This window comes from Pinus tabuliformis, chromosome Q, assembly GCF_031772625.1.
Source record: "Pinus tabuliformis cultivar Carrire ecotype Pingquan chromosome Q, CPIR1, whole genome shotgun sequence".
NCBI lineage: Eukaryota > Viridiplantae > Streptophyta > Pinopsida > Pinales > Pinaceae > Pinus > Pinus tabuliformis.
Window position 1 is genome coordinate 624,720,128 of NC_142296.1, and position 16,123 is coordinate 624,736,250.

The window sequence follows — 16,123 nt, forward strand, 5'->3', positions numbered from 1 at the left end:
GAGGGATAAACAGACTAGCAGACATAGTAAGGGAATCAGCAAGCTGATTTTGTGCTCTCAGAATATATGAAATACAGAAATAATCAAAAGAATCTTTGAGTCTCCATACCTCATCTCTGTATGCTTTAAGCCATGGATGCTTTGCCTGAAATGTTTTATTTACTTGTTGAATAATCAGATCAGCATCTCCAAACACCTTTATGTTCCTGATTCCTCTGTCTTTTGCTACATTAAGTCCCAATAGCAGAGCTTCATATTCTGCTATGTTGTTTGTGACTTGAAAAGACAACTGTGTGCTTTCTTTCTCTGGAGACACTAGCACCACCCCTGCTCCTGCAGTCTCCCTGGAACATGCTCCATCAAAGAACATCTCCCAAACCTGACTTCCTTGTTCTTCTTCGGCCTGAAGAGTTGGTTTCCTGATCTGCATTGAGGCCTTCTGAGATTCTTTTATTTGGAGAATACATGCTCCAAAATCAGTGTTCACTGCATATATGGGATGATTGGCAGGATTCTTCTCATCACTGATGATGTATGCCAACTGTGATTCTCTATACAATCTCTTGCTTTCCCCTCCAAAAACTGGGACAGTGGCATAAAATAGATCATTTTGTAATGTCCCACCTAGTCTCTTAATCCATCCTCTAGACAACAGCATGCCAAACTTAGGAGGGACATCTGCTACCACAATATCCATCATCATATTCTTCATGGGCGGCTGAGTTAAGGTAATGGCCAGGTCTTTGATTAATCCTAGGCACTTCACTTTCCTTGAATCAAAGGAGAATAAATCATGATAGGGTCTGGTGATATCAAGGCCTAACTCATCCATGACAGCTTTAGGTATTAAATTGTGGCTGGCCCCTGTGTCTAGCAAGCAATTGTGGTGGATTTTATCATGAATGGTCAAGGAGACATAAAAAGATGGAGAATTATTATCAACAGGTTCAATCATGGGGCTAAGCATAATGGCAGGCTTGTCATCTTGCAAATTGACAGAGTCAGTGGAGGTTTGTGTGGTTTGTAGCTCAAGGGCATCAAGGATAGGCTTTCTAAATACTTCACTCTTTAGCAACTCTACCAAAGGCACAAATATTTTCAATTTCTGAAATTTTGACTCAAGGCTGAAAGAAGAAGATAACTTATCAGAACCTTTTACCTCTTGAACTGGTGCTTTGAGGATGATTGGATCAGCTGCTGGTCTTTTCTGTTTGATATTCTGTGACTCTATTTGGACAGCAACTCTTTGGGCAGGATTGTCTTTGACATTTTTTGCATTTGACCTCAGGTTATATCTTTGCTGCTCCTCAGTTTGTAGAACAGCTTCTCCATCCCATTCTTGACTGTTTTGTTCCTACAGCAATGATTCTTCATAAGCAGCCAATGTCAAAAATGCAGCGCTGCCTTTATCTTCCATGCAATGAATTTCATCCTCATCTTCCAATTGTTCCTCCTCCATGACTACATTTTGGAAAGGAGCTTTAACTTTCTGATCTTCTTTTGATTCTTCACTCCTTTGCATTATTTGTAACTACTCATTTACTCTTCTGAATGGATTCTGATTCCTTGGAGCAAATGTGTTCTGCTGCCTTGTTTTTCCTGAATTCTGCTCAACCTTTAGCTTAGAAATTTCAGTAGCCAATGACTCTATCATCTTAGTATTTTATCTGATTTAGGCTCTGAAGAAGATGCAGAAGAAGCAGAAGCCTGACCTTTCTGCCTCCTTCTATCAGCTTGACTTGTGAGCTTTTTTGCAGCCATGATATTAGACTCTACTTCTAGGGCTACATCGTGCATTTCTACTAGCGTAGCACATCTCCTTTCTCTCAAAAATAGGTAGAAATCAGATTCAAAAGCATTGGCATAAGTGAGTTTGGCAGAGGTGGGGTTAGGCTTTACCTCAGCTGGTATCTTACTATACATACGATTGAATCTTTTATTAAAATCAGGCAAAGCTTCACCATTTTCCCTCTTCAGATTACCAAACTCAGTATGATAATACAGCAAGTCCTTTTTATCTCCCCAATGCTTCAAAAATGCTTCATCTAAGGCTTCAATATCAGCAATAGATCTCTAGGATAATTCTCTGAACCACTTCCTGGCCTCTCCATCAAGGCTCTGGACAAAAACTCTCATCCACACATCATTTTCACTTATATCTAAATTATCAGCATAACTGTAAAAAGCTTCAAGGTGTTCTTATGCTGTTACTCCCTCTGTGCCAGTGAACTTAGGAATCTATTTCTGATATTCTCCCACAGGCATAGGATTTAAAGGAACAAGCAGGACCAAGGGTCCATATCTAGCAGCTACAATTCTTTCTATCTTTGTGGGTGCTTGCTAGCCTGCCATGATTGGAATATGTGGAGGAGTACTGGCAGCTTGAATGGTAGGAAGTAATGTGATGGATGGCAGAGACAAAGGGATGTTTTGGAGTGAATGGGAAGCTTTCTTTGGACTAAGATTCAAAGGGGAACTAACTGCACAAGGGGCTGAATTAATCTCTGAAGGAATTTCCTTATTAACAGTGCTGAGCTCAAAATATTCAAACTGTATATCTTCAGCTACAACTTTATTTTTCAGAGGTGAATGAGATTTTTTAGGCTTACCTGATCCTGATGCCCCTTTCTGTGAAGCTTTCTTTGATTTGACAATCCTCTCAGGGTCAGGCACTAGTTCAGCTGGTGATTTCTAAGGATTTCTCCGAGTATGTCTCACAAACTGAGCAGAAATTTAACGTGGAGTCGCCAAAAATTGGTCTTCCTCTAGTGGAGTCGCCAGATAGATGATTACAACCAAATTATGTGCCTAGACCTTGTCTATCATCAAAATCTAGAACTGTGTCGTTCTCCCAGGGAAGTTGAGCTTCAATTCTCCTCTCCCCGGAAATGGCGCCAATTAATGTTATCACCCCAAGAAACTCTCCTAGATTGTATCTCAGAGATGCTCGGGAACATTACAAACTCAAAAAAAATGTTGGAAAATGATGGATGAATGCAAGAAATGATGCATATTCAAGCCAGATAACCACTTCTACTATGCTTAACCCCAAACATGGGTGAACACCCCCAGACTACAAGGCTTTAGACCACCAATTACTCACAGTTTTAAGGAAAATGTGATGATGGAGAATATTGATCACACCAGCAGATACACAGGACCCTGTGATGGCCAGCTGCAACCAGTTAAAAGGTCTGTAAATCTATTTCCTAATGCACAGATAGGATGACAGCTCTCTGGCATTAAAACAATAGAAACCTGCATACAAATTCAATGATACTAACTAGATTCTAACACGGAGGTGGGATGACAACCCCTCTAATGCTAAACATCAACATCACATCAAAAATGCATAACAGGCATAGCCTGGAACAAAGAAGAAGTGGAAAGTGAGCAATTAACAGCAAAAGAAGCTTGTATTAGCTGAAAATGAAGACTAGACGCTGCAGGTATCACAATAGTTACAGTCTCCAGAAGTTGAAGCTTACATCAAAATAACATTCATCAACCCTCATTACATCTTCTCTGTGGGTATATATGGAGGTTGATTACAAAAAACTTTGCTAACCTATGTGTGGAGGGGTCATAACTGACCACCAACCACATTTACAATCAGATATGGGTCTTTGCTGCAAACTGAGTGTTTTAATAAATCAATTTGACATTCACTGATACTTTGATGTCCTTCTTGAGTAGGCGGAGTACCGTATGGGACAAAAATTCCATAACTGGTAAATGAATTCGACTGCTCGAGGCAGTACTCTCCTTCCCTGGCTGTGCTGTTATTTGAATGCAGGTAGTTGAAGAGTAATGGCGCGGGGTACCAGATTCTCACCTCCTTCTTCCTTGGGAAACATGGTAGAGGTCGGGGCACCAAGACTGTGGCAGAGGCATGGGCGCGAAGGTAAGGCAACACTGGCCGTTGGATGAAATAAACGAACGGCGGAGATTGACTTGGAGTGGCTTTCGAGAGAAAATGGGAGCAGATGAATGAGGGCCATTGGATTAAACAAACAAGTGGTGGAGATCAGTCTATGGAGGATATCGGAAGACAACAGGGTCGGACAAACGAGGGCCATTGGATCGCAATCGAGCAAATCTGACGGCTATCGGGTGGTGGAGGTGAGCGCAGGTTAATGAGCGGGAAGCCATACGTATGGGCGGTAAGCGGTTTCCCCGCACCGCTCACGGGAGATAGGCAGTTTTCGTACATGGAGGAGAGATACAGTAAACAAGTGCCGCGTGGCAGATGGGACGGCGGGGGAAACTACTTTCCCCGCTGATTAACAGGCGTGCAAGTTACGAGAGTGTGGGCTGTGTAAAGCATCGGATCCCGCGGGAAAAGATCAGATGGCGGTGAGTGAATGTGCAAGTGCTTTGAGTGACGTGACAGGTGAGGGCCCCGGCGGTGACGTTTTTATTATATGCGCTCGGTTATGTGAATAATAACATATGGGCTTTGAAATTAAGCGAATAAAGGTTTTAACCGAATAAAGGGACTTACATAGGGTTTTATAGTGTTTAAACAAAAAACGCACAGGAACCAGGGAAAAAGGGTTTATGCGGGGTTTTGGGAGAAAAACAGGGTTAAAGGGGTTTAAAGGAGAAAAAGGAGGATTTAAGGGGAAAGAGGAAATGGAGGTGTGGGGAGTTATGAGAACAAGGGTAGAGTGAAGGGGAAAGAGGTGGGCTGGCCACTGCAACTCTTGCTTTATCATAGAAAACCCGATCAAGCATGCATTTTGACCTTTAAATATCAAGTTCAATAGCAGAGCTAACAGGATTCTACCCCTGCAAACCAGCTAGAGAAAGAAGGCCACTTTCGGCCACCACTTCCCCCCCATATATTTTTCCAAATACTTTGTTGGTTCTCTTGTCTCCATCTTGCCTTTAATCTATATGCCTCCTGGATGGTAAAGGTTCCCCTTATAGTGTATCCCCACCTCAGAATGTTCAATCCTTCCTACCTGGTGATTCTTTCGGATTCCATTTCTTTACCAACTGAATCCATTGGTCTGAATCCTTAGGTTTTGGTCAGTCCTCTCGTCCTTTCCATCTTCTCCATCCTTCTGTTAGTGAGTCTTATTTCCAATACTGATTCACTACATGATAATTTCTTTCTGAGGCATAGAGGAAAAAATCACTCAGATCTTGTCTAGCAAAAATATTTCCTCTTTGCTGCCATGAATCCTATCAGAAGCGAGTTGTTAGCCCATTCCTAATTTCCAAGAAGAAGTGTTGATGGACAAGGTCATTTTTTTGAGTTGTCAAGTCCCATATTATAGATCCTTTAGGTGGGTCATGGTACCTAAGGAAATATTTTGTGAGGCTGGGCATGCCATATTTACGTGTCCAAATTTGTTTCCATAAATCAGCTCCTCCTCTTATCTACCTCCACCAGAGTTTAGCTACCACTACTTTATTCACGGTATGAGGGTCCAAAAGGCCCAATCATCCTTCCATTTTTGGCTTAACTAAGTTGGGCCATGAAAGAAGAGCCCATTTCTTCAGCTAATGAGCCCCTCCCCAAAGGAAATTTTTAAAAGTCTTGGCCATTTTTGTATAATATTTTTTTGAGGTAGCCATACCCGAGAGTTGGTAAATCGGTATGGATTGAAGGACAGCCTTGAGGAGGATTGTGCGACCATCTAGGTTGAGGTTATGAAATGTCTAGTTACTGAGTTTCAATTGGAATTTTTTGAGGAGAGAGTTCTAGCATGATGTTTTTAAAGAGTTCAAAGATAGGGGCATTCCCAAGTATTTGGTGGGAAGAGAGTTGATTCCAAATCCTATCACACAAGCTAAGAAGGTTTGAATGTTCCTTGCAATGTTGAAAAATAAGATGCAGGATTTGTCATTGTTTATTAGGGTCCCAGAGGCTTCCATGAAGTCATGGAGAACTTCACTTATACAGTGGGCTTCTCGTGAGGAGACATGGAAGAAGAGCATAATTTCATCTACAAATTGTTGGTGCATGATAGGGAGGTCATTTCCCCATAGTCTTAGACCTTGTATTTTCAAAGATTGGGCTTCCTTTTTCAGGTACCTGCCTAGGCCTTCAACTGCCAGGATGAATAGGAACGACGATAGAGGATCGCCTTGTCTCAAGCCTCAGGAGGGGTTGAAAGTTCTGGTTGGAGAGCCATTTAGGAGGATGGAATAAACAGGGGAGGACACCATGGCAAGGATCCAGCTGATCCATCTCTGATCAAAGTTGTAGGATTTGAGAATGTTGGTAAGGAAGGTCCATCTAATACGGTCATATGCTTTGGATAAGTCTAACTTGATCATCATACCAGGGACTTTGAGATGTTTTAGGGAGCGAACTTCCTCCTAGGAAGTGATGAAACCATCCAGGATCTTACGGCCCTCAACAAAGCCTGTTTGTTCTAGGGAAATGAGGTTAGGAAGCAGGGGTTTGAGGTGTTTAAAAATGACTGTGGCTATAATCTTGTAGATAACATTACACAAGGCAATCAGTCTAAACCCTTGGGGATCCTCTGATTTGGCCATTTTAGGAATTAAAGAAATAAATGTAGTGTTTAGGCTTGGACATACCTTTTGGTTGCGTCTAGACTCCTCCACCACTTCCAACACATCTTTTCCAATGAAGTTCCAAGCTGCTTGGAAGAACTCTGCTATGAATCTGTTAGGGCCAGGGGCTTTATTCTTCTCCATTCCTTTAACCACCTCCTCCACTTCCTCTAAGGAGACCACCCTCATAAGGCCCAAGTTCTGGTCCCTGGAGACCAGATGGGGAATGTTTTGAGTGATTCTTTGAATTGTCTTGGTCTTATCATAAACTGGTTCCAAGAGAAGAGAGTGGAAATGGTTCATGACCAGGTCCTCCATTTCCCCATGATGGACTATTATGTTTTCAGCTTCATCCTTTAGAGATAAAATAGCTGTCAAACTCCTTGGAGGTAAACTCACCACCATTGTCAGTTCTTAAACATTTTATAGTTCTACTAGTGTTGTTTTCTACCAATGCTCTAAACTGCTTGAAAACTGTAAAAACATCAGACTTCCTTTTCAACATGTAGACCCACACTTTTCTAGAAAAGTCATCAATAAATGATACAAAATAGGATGAGCCACCATATGACGCTGTAGGGGCTGGACCCCAAACATCTGAATGGATATAATCAAGTATGCCTTTACTAGTATGTTTGCCTGTTTTAAACTTTTGTTTACTTTGTTTACCAAACAGACAATGTTTACAGAAATCTAACTTTCCAGATCTTAGATTAGGAAGTAACTTGCGGTCAGCCAAAATTTTCAACCCTCGTTCGCTCATATGGCCCAACCTTTGATGCCATAGGCGAATGGAACTACTGTCCTGTTCAGACACCGACACATGATCTGACCCAGTTCTACCTTCTAATTGAAAAATATTTCCTACCTTCTTAGCCTTCATCACTAGTAAAATACCTTTATAGATTTTCATAACTCCACCTTGAATTACAGTTTTATATCCATCCGTATCCAGTGCTCCTAATGAAATTAGATTTTTTCTTAGATCTGGTACATGTCTCACATCAGTTAACAATTTGGTTGTGCCATCTAACATTTGCAGTTGTATACTTCCTATTCCAACAATACTACAAGTGACATCATTACCCATGTACACGACTCCATCATCAACTGATCTATATGTCTTAAACCAATCTTTATGAATACACATGTGGTTAGATGCCCCGGAATCTAACAACCAATGTTGATCATGTTTTGAAACATTAACAGACAATACCTCATCACTCATACCTGAACCAGATACTGAACCTGTATCTGTGGTGTTGGCTTCCTTCTTTTCTGTCGAAGAGCCTTCTTTAGCAGCCTGCTTTCCCTTCCAGCAATCCTTTTTCAGATGTCCAGCCTTGCCACAATGCCAGCACTTCACATTTGTCTTCTTTCCTTTGGACTTTGAACGAGAGTTGCTATGCTTTCCCCCGGAGTGTCTCTCTCCTGAGCGACCTCTGGCCATCATTACCTCTGACGTAGAGGTGTCTGCATTCAACCTCTTCCTCGTCTCCTCAGACAACAAGGCTCCAAAAACATCGTCAAACTCAAGAATGTCTGTTGTACTAAAGCTTATGGAAGTAACAAAGTGATCCCAGGATTCGAGCAATGAACACAATAGAGTTATTGCCTTATCCTCTGAATCAAATTTCACATCTAGACTGTCTAATTACAGTAAGGTATTAAAAACATTCAAGTGATCAGTAATCGAGGTACCTTCTTTCATCTGCAAACCGTAAAGTTGTCGTTTCAGGAGAATCCGATTTGTCAAGGATTTCGTCATATACAGCTTCTCCAACTTCGTCCACAAACCAGCTGCAGTCTTCTCTAACACGATGTTAAATAAAACATCATCAGCCAAACACAACCGAATTCCGCTCAAGGCTCTGCCATCCAATTCATTCCACTCATCATCTGTCACGAGGGAAGGCAGTTTGGACCTGCCCAATAATGCCTTTGCCACGCCATGCTGTACCAGCAGATCATGCATCTTTACCTTCCAGATCTCGAAATTATTTTTGCCATTAAATTTCTCGATTTCGAACCGGGCACTTTGAGTTTTCGCCATTTGTATCAACCAAAAAACAATAATCTCCAAAATCCACTTTAAATACCAGCAATAAAAAAAAAAACTGCCTATGCCTATCTGCCTTTGCCTTTAAAACAAAACTTTCAAAGCAACTGCTCCATGGCGACCCATTTGTAAATACTTTTGCTCTTTTTAAAGGACCAATTATCAACCAAAAAACATCGAATGTGGTTTGCACAAATGAAACTGCTTTTCACTATCAATCGGACTTTATAAGAGCCTGGGACTTTGCTTGCGTTATTAACAATTATGCATAATTCTGCACAATTCGGACTTTGCTTGTTTTAATAAACAAGATTCATGCAACTATATACTACCACCAAGTTGCAAAAAAATTGAGTATACAAATGTTGATTTTCAAAGCACAAACGTTGAGCCAAACATGTGCGCGCAAGGGACGTTGGCAATCATGCCCTCTGAATTATCAAAAAACAATAAAATAAAATCATTCACACCACACCTGCGGGTTTAATAGATTGAGACAGCGTGCACCTGCGGTTTTTCAGAGTAAACTCACCACAATTTTTTTTTAAATTCCTTCCACTGAACTGCCACATTTTTAAGTTGTCGTCGGGCAATGTTGGGATTGGGGAAATTTTAGATTCTTACTTGTTTATGCTTTGTTGTTTCCCAACCAAATATCTTATTCACAAATTTTAAATGCTTAACATTGTTTCTGGCATGAAATAAAAAAATCATTTGACCCAACCTTCCAGCGCCTTTACGCTCCACCAAATGTTATATCAGCGCATGTTTAACAAAGCACAGTCTTTAAAAAACAATACCTCTATAACGCCAGCGCTAATCCACTGCAGAACATCGTAAATTCAGTGTGAAACAAACGCTGAACCCTGCCTACGCCACGCAACTCCAGCAATACAGCAATTTCAAGCCTCCACGCAGGCTCAACCAGCTCCACGCAGCTTGAGCAGCAAGCTTCCACACGCAGGACTCCAGCATCAGGCAGCGTTTACTTCAGAGAAGACTCCAGCATTAGGCAGCGTTTACTTCAGAGAAGACTCCAGCATCAGCCAGTCTTTAATCCACCACGCACGCACGCAGAGAATCCTCTCAGCACCAGCACCTCCACGCCTTAGCGCTCCACCTCCAGCACGCACTGCACCTCCAACTGCTCTAATACCACTTGTTGGAGATCAGATGCACAGCAATATTAAACAAATTACTCAGCAAATCAATTCAAGCACATAAGACACAAGAATTTAACGTGGTTCACCCAACCAATCTGGGCTACGTCCACACAACATAGGCATCAGCAATCTTATTAATCAATCAGGAGATTACATAATGAAATCCTCACAAAACTCTCACCCTCATAGCAAACAATCCGAATGATTGCCTGTTATATAGCAAAGAGAATCTAACCACCTCATTAACTCACTCACATCAAATATAGGAGGCATTAATCATCTCCCAACAACCTGGAGCTAATCTAGGAACTGAATTTCTATTGTTGTCACCTACAGAGATTTTTGCCTATTTTACTCCAAACAGAAAATCTCAACACCTGGACACCAGATGGGGAATGTTTTGAGTGATTCTTTGAATTGTCTTGGTCTTATCATAAACTGGTTCCAAGAGAAGAGAGTGGAAATGGTTTATGACCAGGTCCTCCATTTCCCCATGATGGACTATTATGTTTTCAGCTTCATCCTTTAGAGATAAAATCCTATTGTGATGGCAATGTTGGATCATTTCTTTGTGAAAGAAATGGGTGTTTCTTTCCCCTTCTCGTAGCCAGTTAACTCTGGATTTTTCCTTCCATACGATCTCTTCCTATTTTCATTGTTCTTCCAGCTAGTTGATGATCCTCCCTTCTTATTCCACTAGGTGTTATACCCTGCCTTGGCTTACAATTTTTTGTTGGATTTTTTCCATCTTGTTAATCAGCTGGTGTTGGTCTCTCATAATGTGCCTAAACTCTTCTTGGTTCCATTTCTTAATCTTGCTTTTTATTTCCTTAAGCTTCAATTGGAACGTGTGCATATGGTTCTTGCCAAGTTCCTGACTTTCCTTCCACCATTCTTCCACTTTCTGCATCAGCTTAGGATCCCTGAGCCAAAAGGACTCAAATCTGAAGGGATGGTTTTTGGGACCTGTTTTTAGGTCAATCTCCAACCAAATTGGCTAGTGATCAGATCCCATACAAGGGAGGATGGATGTTTCCAGGAAGATGTCACGACTAGCTACCTGCTTCGAAACCAGAAAATGGTTCAGACGTGATGCAATCTGGTGTATTCCCCCTCTTCTATTATTCCAGGTGTGGATTTCATTGTTGGATGGCATGTCAACCAAGTGAAGCTCAGTGATCAGGTCTTTGAACATTTCCATGTCTACGTCCTGACGTCTGATTCCCACTTTTTTCTCCTCTAGGGATGTAATCATATTGAAATCTCCCCCGACAATCCATAAGTCGTCTCGATAATCTCTTCTCATATTTTCTAGGTTTTGAAGGAAAACCCCTTTTTCTCCTAGAATATGAGGCCCATAGACTCCTGTTAGCAAGGCCCAATCTCTAGATCCAATATGTCTAAATCTCCAAGAGAGGATTTTGGGTCAACTTACCCAATCTTCAAAAACTATTTCTGTCGGGTTCCATAGGATAGTGAGTCTGCCTGCACTGCCCCTGGCATCCTGGGCTATGACCTCATAGTGCGGCTTGAAGGTATTTATGATGTCTTTGAGTTTGGCTTTTGGGATCTTGGCTTCTTGGACCACCATGACGATGGGATTGTCTTTCTTGAGTCTCTCTTTCAAGAAGTGTTGTTTGCCTTTGTTGTTAAGGCCTCTTTATATTCCAACATATAATTATCATTTGGATGATTTATTGAGTTGATGGAATATCGTTGACAGTGGCACCACCCTTCCAGAGTTCACCAGCGCTTCTCCTATCATTTGGATGGTCTCATTTAAATTTTTTCTTCCTCATTTCTTCCCTCCTTTCCCTGGGGGTCCATGGTCCCCCCCCCCCCGGCTGATTTGTGATCCCAGTTGTTCCAGTTGAACTGATCCCCTTGTCCCCTATTTTGCTTTGTATTGTTGGAATGTTTCTTTGTAAAGTTGCTTTTGATCCTCTGGTATAAAATGCTCATCCAAATGCCTCCACTCATTCAACAACCTGCGTAAGACTTTCTCTTCATTTCTTATATCTTCTCTTTGACTGTTGATTTCCATGTTGGCATGTTCCATTGGTTGTTCTATGACCTCTTTGTCAGATATTTCCTCTTCAACCTTTCTTTTGGCACTATTTCCATCCTTTTGTTATGCTAGCTGGTTGTCTGGACCTATTGCTTCCATCTGACCTTCCCCTGATTCTTCCTTCTCCTATAAGATTTCATATTGGTTGTTGTTTTGTGGTCCTTTGCTTGGCCACGAATGGGATGAGGTATGAGGGTTCTTTTGAGTTTGCCTCTTCCTTTGTACTTCCTAAAAGCCCTCCTCCCCTTCTTGTGATTTCCCCGAGTTATTGGCTTTGGATGGCTCCTGGGTCTTGGACTAGTTCATCAGGCAATCCCGAAATAGATGGTCATATTCATGGCATCTACAACATCTGAAGGGGATATGCTCATAGTTAATGGGTTGCTGCCATACCTCCTCGTGGTATTCCAGTTCAATGGATTTCAGTAAAGGTTTTGTTATATTCATATAAACACAAATCCTTGCGTAAGATGTGTACCTTCCCCTTCTCGTGGAATCTGCAACTTTCACAAAACTTCCTATGGAGTTCTCGATACCCTCCAGGAAGTCTGGATCCCAAATGTCCACCAAGAGGCCAAAGAGGTGAACCCATATTGGAGCCACTATGAATTTTTCCAGATCTAGATTATAACACTCCTCCCAGTGTCTCATGAACAACCCTCCATTGTTAAATAAATATGGACCGCCATCGAACACCCTTTCCTTGTCCTCCAGGTTGGAGAAAATTACTATAAAGAATCCCCTAGCCCCCAATTTCAGCTCAATGTGGCCCTTTGGTTGCCATTTATGTTGAATTCACTTAACCAGATCTCGTTCAATTGGCCAGACTCCTATAAATTTATAGATCATTGTGTGGTCCTTCATATATTTCTTGTAGTTCTCAAGTTTGTTACTAAGTATGACAAAGTGAGGCTTCTTTGTTGCCCTTGGGATGCACTTGGCACGCATGCAACTCTGCCATTTGACTTTGAGGACAGGGGGCCCTTTTCCGTGACCATTCTGTGTGTCTGCGGTCTGCACGCCGTGCGAACTTGTTTCATCGCTCATAATATTTCGGTAGGAGGGGATCTCCCCCTGCACTGATTTTCATTTGTCCATCAACACGGCAATCTGAAGCAAGGTAAGTGCTCAGCGCAAAGCTACTAACAACGTACAAAGCAAGTGAAAACCCAAAAACCTTAACACTCTTGTTTCTTCCCTTGCATGTATTAATTATTTTTAATAATAGTAATAATAATAATTTTTATGATTTTTTTTTTTAATTTATCACTGTGGCATTTATGATGAAATATATTTCTTGATCCCTATAATAAATTAATGCGTATACCTTGAATTTGTATAAACACATTACTTATTACATTATTAAAATCTAAAATCTATATTATAATGTTATATTTTATATTAATATTTGAATTTGTATAAACACATTACTTATTACATTATTAAAATCTAAAATCTATATTATAATGTTATATTTTATATTAATATTAAAATTAATTAATTTTGCATATAATCCAAAATACCACGTTATCGCAACTCAACGTTACCTTACCTTATTCATGAGTGCTTTGCGTATCACAATATTTAGGACACTCCCCACCTTCGCATGATATACTATAGAATATTGCCATATTCTTTTAGAATGGGCAATTAATGTTTTCCATTTGTTTCAGAATCAGGTCGGCAATGACCCTCATTTCAATTGGTGGGTGCTGGAAATCAAAAGGTTTATCGAGTGTACTGAGCATAATTGGTCTGCGAGTCGACTCTGCGGGACACCGTATCTCTGCTCTATACACTGGTTCGGTTCTTGGAGCGTGTACGCAGAAGGAATGTGGAACAAGCAAAACGACAAGAATCAGGTTCAAAACTTCATTTATATGAAACATTGAATAATATACGCGTAATTCAGACGCAGAATTTACTCACGATTGCTAGCCGATCACTATGTCTAACCAGTGACCCTCTAATATATTGTTGTGCCGATCAGAAACTTTATTCCCCTTCTGTATGACATGAATATATTTTACAGATTTTTCTCAGAACCAGTTGATTGATTGATTATAATATTACAGAAAAGATAACATTAATAATAATAAAATGGAATCAGTTACAGTCCAGACATAGACAAAAACAATTTTTTATTTCCACAGTTATACAACAAAGATGTATTTAATATTAAAGTTATGAACATGGACGCTTCTATAAATTGATGATTTCTGCTGTCTTAACATCGTCATAGATATTCATCAGAAAGAGAAGCAGCATAGAATTGCCATGGCAGCTGACCAGTCTGCAACTACGGCCAAGCCTAAGGCTGTTAATTCCATGGCCATAAAACTGATGGTCAATAAGAGAAGTGGCAAGATAATGTACGCAGAAGCAGGAAAAGATTTTGTTGATCTGTTATTCAGTTTTCTCGTACTTCCAACTGGGGCCATTGCCAAGCAGGCGCTGGTGTCCAAGGATACTAAGGAGAAGGATGACACAAAAGTTTGCTGCATCACAAATCTTTATAAGAGCGTGGAGAGTCTCTCTTCGTCGCTCATGAAAGGTGACAAAGCGGTTTTGTTAGACCCAAAGGTGGTTTCCACAACCTACACCAATGACATACTCCATATTGAATCTCCTTCACCTGCAACTCCTCCCAAGTATTATGTGTGCAGCAACGCTAGTAACAACTACTACAGCGGTGGTTACTGTACCAGCACGCACAATCTCAGCACCCAAAATGGAACTGTAACGTGTTCCTGCGGCAGTTGGCTAAACCGAGAAGTGAAGCTGGTGGACAAGGCCCCTGTGCCTGTACTCCCAACGGGATTTGTCAAGAAGAGTGCCAACTTTGTCATCACAGACGACTTGAATATAATTCCAGTTAATTCCACTGCCACGATTGTTCAGTTGTGGACTAAACTTGATGTCAAGGAGCCTACAGAATTGGAAGAGCGGAATGCCACAGTTGGTCCTAACGAGGTAATCAATTTTGTTATACCAAGTTCCTCACAGATCATATTCAAAATTTTGAGTTATTTAATGTAAACTAAGCATCTATTTTCTTTTTTTTTAAATTCACTTGTGGATTAATCATATCATTGATATTTGTTTTTTTTCTTTAAAAGTTATTTTAGGACTTTTCTAACCTCTAATGTGATTCATTTATTTTCTTGTTAATATTTGGTGACAGGTGTCGGGTTTGTTAAACGCTGCCATGGTTTCTAACACTGCTTTAAATGACGTCTTCAAAGCCCAGCGTAAGGTTAGTTATAAGTAGAAAGATTTACACTGAGTGTAATTACTCTGAACTCTTTCAATTTTAGGGTGTCATTGAGGTGGAGGAATTGTACAGAGGGCTAAATGTGGCTAGAATCCAAGCAAAAAATTTTCAATAAATTTTGTAGTAGCAGTATTTGAATCATGTTTTTGATGGTGGAAATAGAGTCAACACCATCAAAAACCTCTTAGACACCCAAAATTTTAAAGTTTGACAGCTATAACCTGAATTTACAAAAATCTTTGTCAGATTTTATCAAAATATTAAAGTAATTTCCATGATTTTTATCAAAATATTAAATAATTTCCATGATTTTCAGAGAAAAAAGCAATCTGTTAGACTACTGCCAATTTTAATAAAAAAGCATAGATGTATTGCATAACCCAATTTATTTTTCTGCATACTTTAACTGACTGAGGTTTCTGTTCTTTTGTATGAAGTTTTCGGCTACAATGGACATGGATACAACTGGAATCTCGCTGCAGGAGCTTCTGATAAAATTGCTGACTGAAGGCCAGAAGAATCGTAGCAGCAACAAGATGGCCAATTGATGTAGTTCAGAAAAGTACAAATAAGTTGAAAAACGCACTAGAGGAAATTTCGGTCAGCCATCCCGAATTATAAAGAATGGTGATGGCCAAGTTCTATAGTCTTGTATGTCAATCTGTAGTATGAATCTTTTATATACTTATATTTTACCTAGTTTGTATGAGTGTTTTTTATCCATAGAAATTTGGAAGGGCTTGTTTACTCCTATCTCCGTGATGCTCACTTCGGCTTTGTTATTAATCCCCTAACTCATGTCTCATTGTTGGAAATAAATTTTGGTCATATGCACTTATTTAAAATCAAAACTTACAAACCCGTAACGACCAAATTATGAAATTTCCATCCATATATTTGTTTCTCCATCTTTTAAGAAGTCCCTTTTCGATGTTATTGCATGACATTATGTGGATGTGGATGTTGTATTTAAGATGTGGTTTTTATATTTTATTGTAAGTGGGTATTGGTTAGTAAATTTATGA

General features: G+C 40.2%; 1 protein-coding gene across 2 annotated transcripts; it reads left to right on the forward strand.

Annotated features, from left to right (window-relative positions):
- Window positions 1–13,539: 13,539 nt before the first annotated feature.
- Window positions 13,540–15,802, forward strand: LOC149220993 (uncharacterized). 2 transcript variants are annotated; one of them, XM_089382885.1, is made up of 4 exons: window positions 13,540–13,686; window positions 14,067–14,797; window positions 15,009–15,080; window positions 15,536–15,802. In XM_089382885.1, exons 2-4 carry the CDS (start codon window positions 14,102–14,104, stop codon window positions 15,644–15,646), a joined length of 879 nt encoding a protein of 292 aa, XP_089239011.1. In that variant the 5' UTR covers window positions 13,540–13,686; window positions 14,067–14,101; the 3' UTR covers window positions 15,647–15,802. The 2 variants fall into 2 exon arrangements, with proteins under 2 accessions (XP_089239011.1, XP_089239012.1); XM_089382886.1 differs by lacking the exons at window positions 13,540–13,686; window positions 15,009–15,080 and having other exon boundaries at window positions 13,912–14,797.
- Window positions 15,803–16,123: the final 321 nt, after the last annotated feature.